The sequence below is a fragment of the Nyctereutes procyonoides genome, unplaced genomic scaffold, assembly GCF_905146905.1.
Source record: "Nyctereutes procyonoides isolate TBG_1078 unplaced genomic scaffold, NYPRO_anot_genome, whole genome shotgun sequence".
Classification (NCBI taxonomy): domain Eukaryota; kingdom Metazoa; phylum Chordata; class Mammalia; order Carnivora; family Canidae; genus Nyctereutes; species Nyctereutes procyonoides.
Window position 1 is genome coordinate 5,744,517 of NW_026575135.1, and position 12,827 is coordinate 5,757,343.

At 57.8% G+C, this 12,827-nt stretch overlaps 2 protein-coding genes across 3 annotated transcripts in view; both read left to right on the plus strand.

Annotated features, from left to right (window-relative positions):
• The window catches only part of WHRN (whirlin), a 136,372-nt gene extending 134,755 nt beyond the window's left edge, over nucleotides 1–1,617 (plus strand). Inside the window, exons 18-19 of the mRNA XM_055302225.1 lie at nucleotides 184–306; nucleotides 566–1,617. Of these exons, the coding sequence (XP_055158200.1) occupies nucleotides 184–306; nucleotides 566–748 (306 nt within the window). The 3' untranslated portion in view covers nucleotides 749–1,617. The remainder of the gene's footprint in view (nucleotides 1–183; nucleotides 307–565) is intronic.
• Nucleotides 1,618–5,734: 4,117 nt separating this feature from the next.
• Nucleotides 5,735–12,827, plus strand: part of AKNA (AT-hook transcription factor) — a 51,586-nt gene continuing 44,493 nt past the window's right edge. The window contains exon 1 of one of the 2 annotated variants that reach the window (XM_055302558.1): nucleotides 5,735–5,822. The gene's annotated coding sequence lies outside the window, so the exon portion shown is untranslated. Of the gene's footprint in view, nucleotides 5,823–6,515; nucleotides 6,780–12,827 lie in introns of those variants that run through there. The other variant, XM_055302560.1, reaches the window with a different exon arrangement.

Here is a 12,827-nt window from a genome sequence, read left to right on the forward strand (position 1 = left end):
GCTGCTAACACCAGTTCCTAGCCTAGCGCTAGCTTACTGGCGGCTCCCAGCACTGGGCTGGGGTCTGGGCCCTTGTGACCCCCGGGGGTGGGGTGCATGTCATGGCCAGGCCAGCCCCCCCACCCCGCCAGGCCTGAACACTGACCAGGCCTCAGGCACTGGTCTCCTTGCTCACACCTGCAGCCTGGCCTCCTGGAGCCCACATCCACCGTGGTCCGCGTGAAGAAAAGTGCAGCCACCCTGGGCATTGCCATCGAGGGTGGCGCCAACACCCGCCAGCCCCTGCCTCGGATCGTCACGATTCAGGTACCCCTCCACGGGCCCCGCTTGACAGGTCTGTCCCTACCCCCCGAGGGCTGTTCCCTCGCCATCTCCGGGGTGACCCAGCACCCACGGGCAGAGCCAGGCCCTTTGCCCCTCACTGAGCCATTTTCCTAATCAGGGCAGTGGACACCCAGATTGCAGGCTGCTTGGCGGTGCCGGGCCTGACCCGGTGGGTGTCTGAGGCCGCCCACCTCACCCCCAGCTGCCTCACGCACCCCGGCCCTGTGTCTCGCCCCTGCAGCGAGGCGGTTCGGCCCACAACTGTGGGCAGCTCAAGGTGGGCCACGTGATCCTGGAAGTGAACGGGCTGACGCTCCGGGGCAAGGAGCATCGGGAGGCGGCCCGCATCATTGCGGAGGCCTTCAAGACCAAGGAGCGAGACTACATCGACTTTCTGGTCACGGAGTTCAACGTGATGCTCTAGAGGCTGAGGCCCGGAGGCCCCCCACTGCTGCCCAGTCCCTGGCCCCGGTCCCTCCTCCCTCCCAGCACTATAAGCTTCTGGAGGGCTGGGGCTGCGTAGCCAGGGTAGCAGGAAGACATCCCCCCACTCTATCCTGGCGCACCGGCCCAGAACCAGGATAAGAAAGCCGGGTGAGGCACACAGAAGGTCAGGCTGGGGTCCGGTGCCATGCCCGGGGTACACAGTAGGCGCTCAGTACAAGCGTGGGTGTCGGGAAGGAGAGAAGGTCCACCTGAGGCCTGCCAGGGCCCGTTACCTGGGTTGGGGAGGGGGCACTGTGTCCCCCTCCCCCGCCAGCTAGGACCTGGCCCATCCTCAGGTTGTCTGAGCCTTTATCTGGAGTGAGGTCACATGAGAATTCGAGGACACGGCCCCCAGCCAGGGGGGCATCTTGCAGGACCTTTAGTGCCACAAATAAGCATCAAGCAACCCCCCCTCCATTCTCACCCCCTCTCCTCTTGGCTCCTTATCCCCCTATAGTATTTATTATTTATTTCCCTCTCCTCACCCCTGGGGACTCCAAGACCCCAGGTTCCCAGCCCCGCCCCCAGCCTATCCCAGAGGCCTTGCAGGTGACCAGCGATGTCAGCGTATTTATATACAGAGCTTATGACTTTAATTTTTCAATAAAGAAATCTGAACAAGGTTGAGGCCCAGCGTGCTGTGTGGCCTGCCTTTGGGGCTGGGGTTTCTGATTGCTCAACCAAAGAGGGATGGGTCGGTCAGATGCTAGGCGCTCAGAGCAACACCTAGCAGCAGCAGCGGCCTTTCCCCCTGCCCCCCAGGGCTCAACGCGGGATGCACAGTGGGGGTGCAGGGGCACCCGAGCCACGCCCACATCCTGCGGCACCCTTCTTGGTTATTCACAGAAAATACCTTTAAGTGAAAGCACACAGGAGGGGCCCCTGGGTGGCTCAGTGGCTGAGCACCTGCCTTTGGCTCAGGGTGTGATGCCCGGGGTCCTGGGATCGAGTCCCACATTGGGCTCCCCGCAGGGAGCCTGCTTCTGCCTCTGCCTGTGTCTTTGCCTCTCTCTGTGTCTCTCATGAATAAATAAATAAAATCTCTTAAAAATAAATAAAGCACACAAGTATGTTATGGGGGGGAATGCTCAATGTGCACGGATGTTTTAAGGCACAGGGAGGTGGCCTGCCTCAGGGTGGAACCCAGACGCTGACTCTGGTGAGGATTTGTGTGCAGGTGATTCATTGAGGCCACGCCCCCTCCCTCCTGCCCCCCCCCCCCCCCCCCCCCCCCCGGGCCTGGTAAGGGAGTGGAGAAATCTGGAGGGAGAAAAAGGAGGAAGCCAAGAAGGGTGGGATTGGTGGCTGCAGTCTGGTTCCGCAGGGGTCTCTGGAGTACAGGTTGGGCCAGAGTTGTCCCCATCAGGGTGGCAAGGGGGCGGGGCTTTCATGGTGTCAGTCTTTGGATAGATAAGGTCTGGGGAGGGGAAGGTGGGGGAGAGGCATACATTAGGCGGCAGGGTCACATTCCCATTCTTCCCATTCTTGACCAGTGCAGTTCAGGCGCCAAGGGGCAGGGGTGTTAGAAGCAGAAACACAAGGGCAGGGAAGGGAGGGGGCGGGAGACGATGGGTTACAGGGCCCCAGTGCCTATTCCCTTCAACCTTGGGGTTTCTCTGAGACAGAGGACTTGGAGAGGGCCTGCTTTGTCCAGCCCTGTGTTCAGAGGTCAGCCAGAGGTGGGTCAGGGGCAGTTTGGTTCCATACACCAGCAGCAGATCTTGCTCTTAGCTGCTTCCGCTTCCCAGCCAAGGAGACCGCCCGAGGCCGGAGCCCTGGATTCCACGTGACCTCTGAAGCAGCCAGCATCCCAGAAGCCCCAGTCCCTCCTGGGGGACTCATTATGCTCCTCCCCAGTCCTAATACCTGTGCAGGGAGTAACTTCCACCTGGAGGCAGATCCCAGATCTGCTGGCATCAGATGCCAAATCCTGCATGACCATGGGTCAGTGATCTCACCTTTCTAGGCCCAAATTCCCCCATCTGGAAAAGGGGTGTGGAGGGAGGGACCACCAGCCCAGGAATACAGGCAGCCAGTAGGTGCTGAAAGAGTCAGGGAAAGAGGTTCTGCTCTCAGAGCCCACAGCAGGAGCCTCCCCCGCTGACACCTTGAGGATGGCCCCGTGAGACAGACTTTGGACTTCTGACCTCTCTTTGTAAGAGAACAAATTAGGGCTGTTTGAAGCCATGACGTGGTGATAATCTGTTACAACAACCCCAGGAAACCAGTGCAGCGGGGATACTGCTACGTGCCTCTGATGGAGGCCGGGTGCTGTGCTGGGGCCCCTGGCTCAGGCAGGCTCGGACTCAGCCCTGGATGACATCTGGACATCATCACTGTCCGGATGATGGCAGTGGTGAACCAAGGGCCCTCTGGCCTTAGAAACGCCACTCCCTTTGCATGAAAGTCCTCATGCACCTTGCTCTGAACCAAGAGATTTTCATCTATCACCAGCCCAGGGTGATTTTCAGGCCAGCCGCTGACCTGCTCTGTGAGCTCTGGGCAGGTCATGACCTGGTGACGTCCCATGCTTTGAACCAGCCATCTCTCCACTTGGTTGGTCCAATGCTGGGAGACAAGGAAGCTCCCAGCAGCTGCTGCCCACTGCCCCAAGTTTGAACTCTGGAAAAGTAGGACAAGAATGAGTTTCTGGAACTGTCATTTCTAGAATTCTTGGGCCTGACTCCGGGGCTGTGGCCCATTGGGTGTTAGGGTCCCCCACCCAGGGAAATTTTAAACCATTTTTTTTTAAAGTTCATTTGCCAGTGGGCTTAGAAAGGTCAAGGTTCTTGCCCAAAGTTGCATAAGCTAGTGGATGGTAGAGGCCAAATTTGGACCCAAGGCTGCCTGAAGTCCACATTACAAAGTCAAACACAAGCATGTATCCTGCTGTCTTCTGAAGGGACCCAAGACCCTGCGTTAAGGCAACTTTGAATAATGGAGGATGGAGGGGTCAGAGGTCCACCCTGGTCGGATGTACCCAGGGGCCCTCACATCTTTGTTCATGATGCCAGAATTTGGGCAGGGGGTGGTGTGGGGCCGGTGCTGCTGGAGAATCCCTGGGTCTGCTGCTGGATGAAGAAGCCAGGAAGGGGGTGAGGTTTTGGCCTGAGCCAGGGACTGCGCAAGCTAGTGCTGAGGTGGCCTTCAACTTACCTGGAGCTCCCTCTGCTTGGGAGAAAGTAGGGTGCGGGAGAGAATAGCCTGATGGGAGGAGTACAAGGATAGAGAACAAGACACCGCTCAAGGGGTCCACACTTCAGAGTCTGACATCTGGAATCGAATTCCACTTCTACTATTTCCTGGCTGTGTGAGCTGGGACAAGTTAACCTCTCTGAGCCTCAGTTTCACCATATTTATTTATTTATTTATTTATTTATTTATTTATTTATTTTTATTTTTATTTTCTTCTTTTTTTTTTCACCATCTTTAAATGGAGAGCATCGCCTTCATCTGGCTTGTGGGTTATTATAAGGATTCGCTAAAATGTTTGCCGCTGGCACAGAGTACGCTTTGAACAGAAGCAGCTGCTGTGATTATTACTGGGAGCAGGTAGGGAGCCTCAAATCCCTAGGGAACCGGGGAGAGCTTTTTAGAGAATTAGCTGCAACATAGCTGGATGCAGTGGCTGGATGCATTCCCCCCCACCCCCACAGCAAAAGTCTCCGTCTTGGGCCCCATCAGCCCCCTTGTGAAATAGGGTTGGTGGAGGAGCTCTCTAAGCGAGTGCCACTGGTTTCTTTCCTCTGGACTCAGCGCTTTGTTCATCCCCTGGTGAGGCTGACCTTAGGGATTCCATTTACCTGGAGTTCAGTGGCAGAACTGGGGCAGGAGCCGAGGTCACTGTGACACTTTACACCCCTTCCAGGCCAGCTCTCTGTGGACAGCGGATTATTTCCGTCCTGGGCACGTTCTTGTCCGTCTGGAGACCTGGGTTTTCCTGTTTGCTCATGGTGGTTTGGAGGAGAACCTACCTGGAAGGTGATGCCCAGGGCCACCCATCTCAGGGGAGAGGAGGGAGCATGGGAGGAGCTTACAACACTTCTTGACACAGACAGAAGAGCTCAAGAAAAGTTTATTATTAAGATTCTCATTATGGGACGCCTGGGTGGCTCTGCAGTTGAGTGCCTGCCTTCGGCTCAGGTCATGATCCTGGGGGTGCAGGGATGGAGTCCCGCATTGGGGAGCCTCTTCTCCCTCTGCCTGTGTCTCTCTGCCTCTCTCTCTCTCTCTCTTGAATGAATCAATAAAATTAAAAAAAAGACGGGGGGGGGGCAGCCCGGGTGGCTCAGCGGTTTAGCGCTGCCTTCAGCCCAGGGCGTGACCCTGGAGACCCAGGATCGAGTCCCACATCAGGCTCCCTGCCTGTGTCCCTGCCTCTCTCTCTGTCTCTCATGCATAAGTAAATAAAATCTTAAAAAGAAAAAAAAAAACAACTTGGGGCGCCTGGGTGATGCTCCAGTGATGGAGCATCTGCCTTTGGCTCAGGACGTGATCCCAGGTTTCTGGGATCAAGTCCCACATCAGGCTCCCCGCAGGGAGCCTGCTTGTCCCTCTGCCTGTGTCTCTGCCTCTCTCTCCGTGTCTCTCATGAATAAATACATAAAATCTTAAATAAAAATAAAAATAAAAAATAAATTAAAAAAAAAAGATTCTTGTTACTGCTCTGAAGCAGTCCGTGGGGGCTGCGAAAGCTGCGGTTGCTGCGACCGTGCACACGCGCTCCCGGAGCCCCGCGAATTCCCAGCTGGGAGCGCTGGGGCGCGGGGGGCGGAGCCCCAGCGCCGAGGGGGCGGAGCCCCAGCGCCGAGGGGGCGGAGCCCCAGCGCCGAGGGGGCGGGCCGCAGGAGGCCGCCTCGCCGCGATTGGCGGAGCCTCCCGAGGCCCCGCCTCCCGGGCCCGCCCCGCCCGTCGCAGGCCGCCCCGGGGATTGAGCCCAGTGGCCGCCCCGCCCCGCGCGGGGATTGGCGGCCTTTGTTTGCCGCTCAAGTCCAGGAAACCCGCGGCGGCAGGTGAGGCGCGCGGGGGGGCTGCGGCGGGGCCGGGGCGGGCGGCGGCCCCTCGCCGGCCCTCAGTTTCCGGGTCGGGGGAATGGGGAGGGCGGCGATCCCGGGGGCCGCGCCGCTTTCGGCCGCTCCCACGTGGGAAGCCCCGGCGCCCGGGAGCAGTCGGGGCGCGGCTCCCGGAGTGGGCGGGGGCGCCGGGCGGGCGCGGGGGTCCGGTCCTCCCCCCGCCGGCTGCGTCCCGCGCGGGCTCCGCTGGGCCTCAGTCTCCACCTCCGCACAATGGGGGCGTTGGCTTTCTGTCTCTCCAGCTGCGGCTGGGAGGGGAGGGGTCCCCGGGGAGCCCGGGGCTGGTCCTCGGCGGGGCCTCGGGCTGTGTTTGGGTTGCGGGTGTGGCCCGGGTAGCTGTGGTTACCCGGGAGGTGGGACTAACCAGTCCGGGATTTGTGCGAGGTCGGTTCACCCGGCAACTGCCCGCGTAGCCTGACGACTCGGAGCCGCGCACCCTCCGCGGACGCCTAACGCGAGTTTCTTTTCCTCTTTTTTGGCGGAGGGGGCGGGGGGAAGGGGGGCGGGGGGGGCAAGGGCCCGCACGGGGGTGGGCAGCGCTGACGCGGCTGCGAGCTGGATCGGACTGAGAAATGGGGCCAGGCTGTCCGGGTGCACAGATGGGGAGACTGAGGCCCGGAGAAGGGGCGCGCGTGGCCCGAGGCGCTCAGCGGGGTGACGCGGCTGCGCGGGGAGGCCCTTCCCTGCCCCTTGCCGCGGCTTTGTGGGAAGACCCTGCGGGCTGGAGGGGATCCTCACCCGCGGCTCGGCTCCGAGCGCCCAGCCGTCAAGCTGCGAAGGAAAGAGGCGGACGGCAAACCCGGGCGGTTGCACAGAGAACTCAGGTTGCAGAGAAAAGAGACACCGTTTCTGTCCTTTAGAACTGAAGAGCCTGGAAACCGAAGCCTCAGGGCTGAGGTTAGACACCTGCAGGGACTTACCGAGACCTTTTTTTTTTTTTTTTTTTCTTTTTTCCTTCCCCAGGTGCCGCCCCTGGAGTGGGTGGGTTTTACTGGCTGGTGGTTTTGCGCTGTCAAGAAAGCAGCATCGCTGCCCATCTGTTTTGAGGGGGTCTAAGTGTGGCTCAGGGGGATGGACCCCGCGGTGTCTTGGGTTCTTTTTGAGTTTATTGTCCGGGGCCATCTCGGTTCTTCTCTAGGAGGGAAGAGGGGCCCACGTGGGGCCTTCGCCTCCCCGAGTCCAGTGCTTTGCATTCGAAACACGTGTTGGGAGCCCTTCTTGCAAGGGGATTTCATCAGCTCCCACCAGCCCGGGGGGGGGGGGGGGGGGCGCCCGGGGTTAGCCTGGAGCTGGGGGTGTTCCTGGGCAGGGCCGCGTCCTGCTGAGAGCGGGTTTTGGAAACTGGTGCCTCTGCCAAGGACATTTCAATTTACCCCCAGGGACGGGGCTGGGGGGCGGGGAGAAAGTATTTTTAAAGCCTCCAGCTGAATGACCCAGCAAATGCCAGGTCCTTTTTATGTTTCCTCAGTCCTGGGGGGTGGGACAGCTCCGGGGACGGGGAGTTAGGAGCCCTTGGTTTGGATCCCGCGCCCAGCTTCCATTCTGAACACCTCAGTTTTCCCCTCGCTGAAATGGGCACGGTGACAGCCACTCCGGTGTGGCTTCCAGGCCGAAGGGAGGTGGAATCACAGAAGGTCACATCCCACGTTTGGAGAGGAGGCGTCTCAGGCCGGGAGAAAGGGAGTCCCGACGCTCCGTGGGTACCAGCGCTGGGTTAGTGCTTGCGACAGTCTAGCCACCGCGCCAAGGGTTTTACTGCAGTGACTGAGGTCCGGGAGGCCAGGAGCTTTTGTCGCCAGTCACCTTCCGGGTGCCCAGTACGGCACCCTGCACGTAGCGGACGTTTGGCGCATTGCTGTTGATCCAGACTCTAGAACTAGGTGCTCACATCGTCGCCGTGAAGTGGGGACTGTTACTGTCCTCATTGTAGACCTGAGAAGACTGAGGAGGTGCAGAGAGTTTAAGTCACCTGCCTGAGGTCACACAGCTTCTCACGGGGGTTAGTTGGTGCTTACTCTGGGGTGTGCAGCGGTGCGTCATGTTGGGAGAGCTGATCGTGTGCATCTGTTTCCAGTGCTGTGCCAGCGGTAGCACACTGGGTAGCTTGAAATTGGCCATAATACGGGTATTTACACTATGGAAATCAGGCCACAAATCAAGCTTTTTCCTTCCTTTTTTTTTTTCTCCGAGAGCTGCACGTGACGCGTGTTGTGGGCTGGAAGGCCAGCATTGCTCCGCAGGGCAGCCAGGAGGTGGAGGGCTCCCGGCAGTGCAGGGGGCCCCAGGGGGGCCAGGCCAGAAGGCCCTCACCCTCCTGCAGCTCCTCCCGAAGTGTGGGATTTGGGGAAGGAAACCTTTGTGAGAGGAGGCCCCTAGGCTGTCACGTGAGTTGTGCAGTGCAGCAGCCGTCGGATGTGGGAGCCGGTCAGCCGGTCAGCGTGAGCCTGAATTCCAGGCCAGAGTGTCTGGCCTTGAACCTGAAAGTGACAGCAGCCGTCAGTGTTCTGTAAGCAGGGAAAGGCTTGACCAGAATGATGCCCTGGGAAGATTTTTCCAGCAGGGTGTGTCCAAGGGATGGGAGGCCGCGCCAGGAGCGGGGAGACTGGGAAGAGGTACTGGCGGAGCTGGGGGCCAGGAGGAGGCCAACAGCGCCCCTCCTGTCTCCTGAGGCCCTCCCGGGTGCTAGGCCGTGTGAACACTTGGTCCCCTTACTTTACGGGCTCACCCCTGAGGAAGGTGTTGCCCTCCGTGCAGATGAGGATGCCAGCGGGCTTTAGAAGAGCCACCAGACCTGGACCAAGGCCTTTCTGTCCACACCCTTTACATTTTCACTCCTGGGTCCCTCCTTCATTCCAACGTCCAACACAACTGCTGGCCCGGTGCCGGCCAAACTCCGGTTCCAATGTCAGGAGCGCCCCCTTGCTCCCAGGCCTGGTCCCCAGCCAGCCCCTAGACCCCCGCCAGCATTCCCTATTCTGGGGGAGAGGCTGGCGATCAGAGCCAGACCGGGATGCCCCGCTGGCAGTCTTCTCAGAGTCTTGAGGCCACAGCCAAGGACCAAGGACCAGGCAGGGCAGGGCCTCAGATCCTGGAGTCCCGGGACGGAGTCCCACGTCAGGTGCAGCCCACCCAGGTAAAGGATTCATTTGGAGGGTAATGCTTGGCTTGTGGCTGCAGCTCCAACTCTGCCTGCGATGTGCTGTGTGACTGTGGGCAAGTGGTTTAACCTCTCTGGGCCTTTCTTCATCCGTTAAATGCCTGATCGTGAGGATCCAATCAGAGAGCACGTGTCTTACCCCAGAATGTTAAGAGTGGCTAAGGCTGGGATCGCTTCCTTTCCCTTCTGTGATTTTCATATGTTCCCACGTGTTGCGTAATGGCTCGATGTGCAGAAAAGAGCACGTAGTATCAAAGTTCGAAAAGAGGAAGAGAGAGAGCGTGGGAAGGGAATTACAGAATGTCACAAAGAGTGTCAGTGCTCCGAAGGGCCTCAAAGGGCTCAGCCACCCTTCCTGACTTGCACAGGCAGGGAAACTGAGGCGGGGCACACCCCAGGTCTCATCAGATCGAAGCACTGCCCAAATATGCAGTGGAGGCTTTTGTTTACTTTGCTTGTTGGTTTTCTTTCAGAATAGTAAATACTCGGCTCACAGCGTGGCTCAGTTGGCTAAACTGCGGACTCACGACTTCAGCTCAGTCACGACCTCAGGGTCATGAGATCGAGCCCCGCGTCGGGCTCCGAGCTCAGCTAGGTGTCAGCCTGGGATTCTGCTCCAGATTCCCTCTGCCCCACCCCCTCCTCACATGCTCACTCTTTCTCTCTCTCTCTCTCAAATAAGTAAATAAAATCTTTCTAAAAAATCAGGATCTTTGAAAAAAAAAAGGAACAGGAAATATTCATTTTACTATTTTTTGTATAGCAACTATGATTTTTCAAAAACCCATGGAAGGAAAGAGTACGCTTACCTTTTATTATACTACTTGCTACTAATTACTGTAAACATTTAGGAGTACCTCTCGGTCTCCCTTTTCCCTTCTTCCTTCAGTTTTCTCTTCCTCCCTATTTTACTGTTGTTTTTTTTTTTTTAAGATTTTATTTATTTATTCATGAGAGACACACACACACACACACACAGAGAGGCAGAGACACAGACAGAGGGAGAAGCAGGCTCCATGCAGGGAGCCCGATGTGAGACTCGATCCCAAGACTCCAGGATCACGCCCTGGGCCGAAGGCAGGCGCTCAGCTGCTGAGCCACCCAGGCATCCCTGTAGGATTCCTTTTGAGTGGAAATATCATAATTTTTTTTCCACGATCCCCTATTATTGGACACTGGGATTGCTTTCGATCTTTTCACGTACTGCAAGCTTCAGTCGCAAATGATTAAGACCGTACTGTCTGGATTCAGACAGCTTGGTGCAAAGCCAGCTTCCTCTCCTGTGAAATGGGGATGCTAATTCCTGCCTCCTTGCATTGGCACGAGAATTACATAAAGGACACCCGAATCCATGGAAAGGCCTTTACGTAATAGGTGCGTGATGAAGTTTTGCTGTTAGCAATGAATTCCTGGCACAAATTATGCATTTTTTTGAGGGGGGGTGGACTCTTTTCACAAAGCGTGAATCGAAGAGTGTGGGTGTCTGTGTGTGCAGAGATGTGTACATGTGTGTGTTTTCCTCCATATGGCCACATCCTCCTCGTAACCCATGTCTTGATTGGCTGAGGAAGGCCTGCCTCCTCTCCTCCTTCACTATTCAGGCAGTAGGCACGGTGTCCATCTGGACTGGTGAACCCTGCGATCATTTGGGGGCCACAGGGAAAAGGGTCCCAGGGAAATGGCAGCATTTCTCTCCACTTGGGAGACCTCGCCATCCCCCTTTCTGTACGAGACCCAAAGCGAGGGCTGTGGCTGATACGAGGGAAGCTCTGGAGCCAGGAAAATTAGACCCGGTCCTGCGGGGAGCAGGCCATCTGGGTGTTTCACAGATCTGGCCAAAGTCATTTATTCATGAGCTCTGTGCCAGCTGGGCCGTGGGCCAGGACTTTATGTACATAGTCTCGTTTATCATCCCAATGATCCTGTGAAGTCACTATTACTCCCTCATTTTACAGGAAAAGAATCTGGGGTTCAGAGAGGTTAAGCCGCTTGCCCAAGGCCACACAGCTTTCAAAGAGAAGCTGGAGGTCTCTGCCCACGAAGCACATGCTCCATAAACCCCTGTACCGTGCGGCCTCCCATCACCATGGCATGTCCACCTGTGTTGGCAGGCGGAATCAAAGAACCCAGAAGATTTAGTGCTAGAAGGTCATTTCTGATAACCTCATTAAGCCCCACGGTTCCTAAGAGAAGGGAAGGCTATACCTTGGGTGTCCAGTTCCCCAGTTCTTCTTGGCTGGCTCCCCACATCCTCACCTGCCATCCGGATTCCCTGTGGATTTTAACGACAGGGTAAATTCAGCAACTGGGGTTGGAAGAACCGGGTGACCTTCGGGAGGGTGTTCATTTCTTTCCCAAGGAAGGGAGCCCCTGTGAATTCTGAAGGCGCCAGCTGCTGCTTTCCCCCGTGGAAAGCCTCGTGGTCCCACTGTAGCGTTCGGGGCACATGGTGCCAAAAGGCAGCAGTGCCCATCCGGGTCCCGGGCCGTGTCCTGGGCTGCCCCGGAAGTCTTGGGGGGAAGGCAGACCTACCTTCCACTCCGTCACCATGCCGGGCCCTTAGCTGGGGCTCAGGAGGAGTGTGGAGGGCAGGCGGAGGGGATGGCTGAGTGGTGGTGAGATGGGGGGGGGGTCACGGTGCTGGGTCCTGCGGTCAGGCAGGCAGGGCTGTGTGGATGCGGCCTGCTGCTGGTACGAGTACTCGAGCCTGGCGGCCGGACGGTATTGTTGGGTGGCCAGGAGCTACTCACTTCCCCATCTCCGGGCCTCGGTTTCCTCACCTGTCAACCCCATCACACTCCTGTTCCGCCCCTTCCCAAGGCTTTTCCCAAAAGCATCTAGTGCCAGGCCGAGAAAGCAGTTTAGAGAAGCCCCCGAAAGGCTGTGTGTGCAAGCAGAGCTCCGTTACCAGGTTAGAACATTGGCTTGGGGGCTTGCCGCTCGCTGGTAATCAGCTCTACTCCCAGTCTCATCCTGCTCAGGTATTAATTATCTCTTGGTGTGAGCACGGAGCATGGTTGCTAAGAGGCAGAGCTGTGTGCTTCAATCTCCCCTGGCACTCACCAGCTTTGTGGCTGCAGGCAAGTTGCGCGGGCTCCCGGGGCCTCTATTTACCCGCCTGTAAAATGGGGATGTCACGCCAGCCTGCCTGGGTTGTGGGGGCCACAGCCAGGTGCGGGCGACCCGCTCGAGTCAGTAGGTCATCCCGCGTGTATTTATTGCGCTTCTCCTGTGAGGCAGCAAGTCCTGCGCTGGGCACTGGGGATATGATGGCCAGTACTTCAGAGTTCCCGGTGCCAGAAAGAGACCTGAAGCCTAATTCCCAATCAATCCCGGAGGAGGGCACTTGGGACTGAGATCTACAGGTGGCCTGGGAGGTCCCAGGGAGAAGAAGTGGGTTTGGGTGATGACGGGGAGCACTGCAGGGCTGTCCTGGGAACAGCAGGAAGGGCGGAGAGTGGGGGAGAGGCTGGAGCAGCGCCTTCTTGGGGTCTTTCTCAGAGCAGGGGGCAGGATCCGTACTTGCAGGATCCTGGTTTGGAAACTGTCCCTGTGGTGCATGTGAGGAACGGATTGGAGGGACCCCAGAGCAGAGCTTCCTGGGAGAGGCTGTGGCAGGAGCAACCCATCCGCGTGGGTGCAGACATGGGACAGGTTCTGGTGAGACTGAGGAGTCGATGATGGATTGCTTATGGGGCGTAAGGGAGAGGGACATGTCCCGAATGACGGTCGGTTCTGGCTTGCGCACCTGGACAAGGGGTGGGCCAAACTAGAGAGGGGTGGGTATG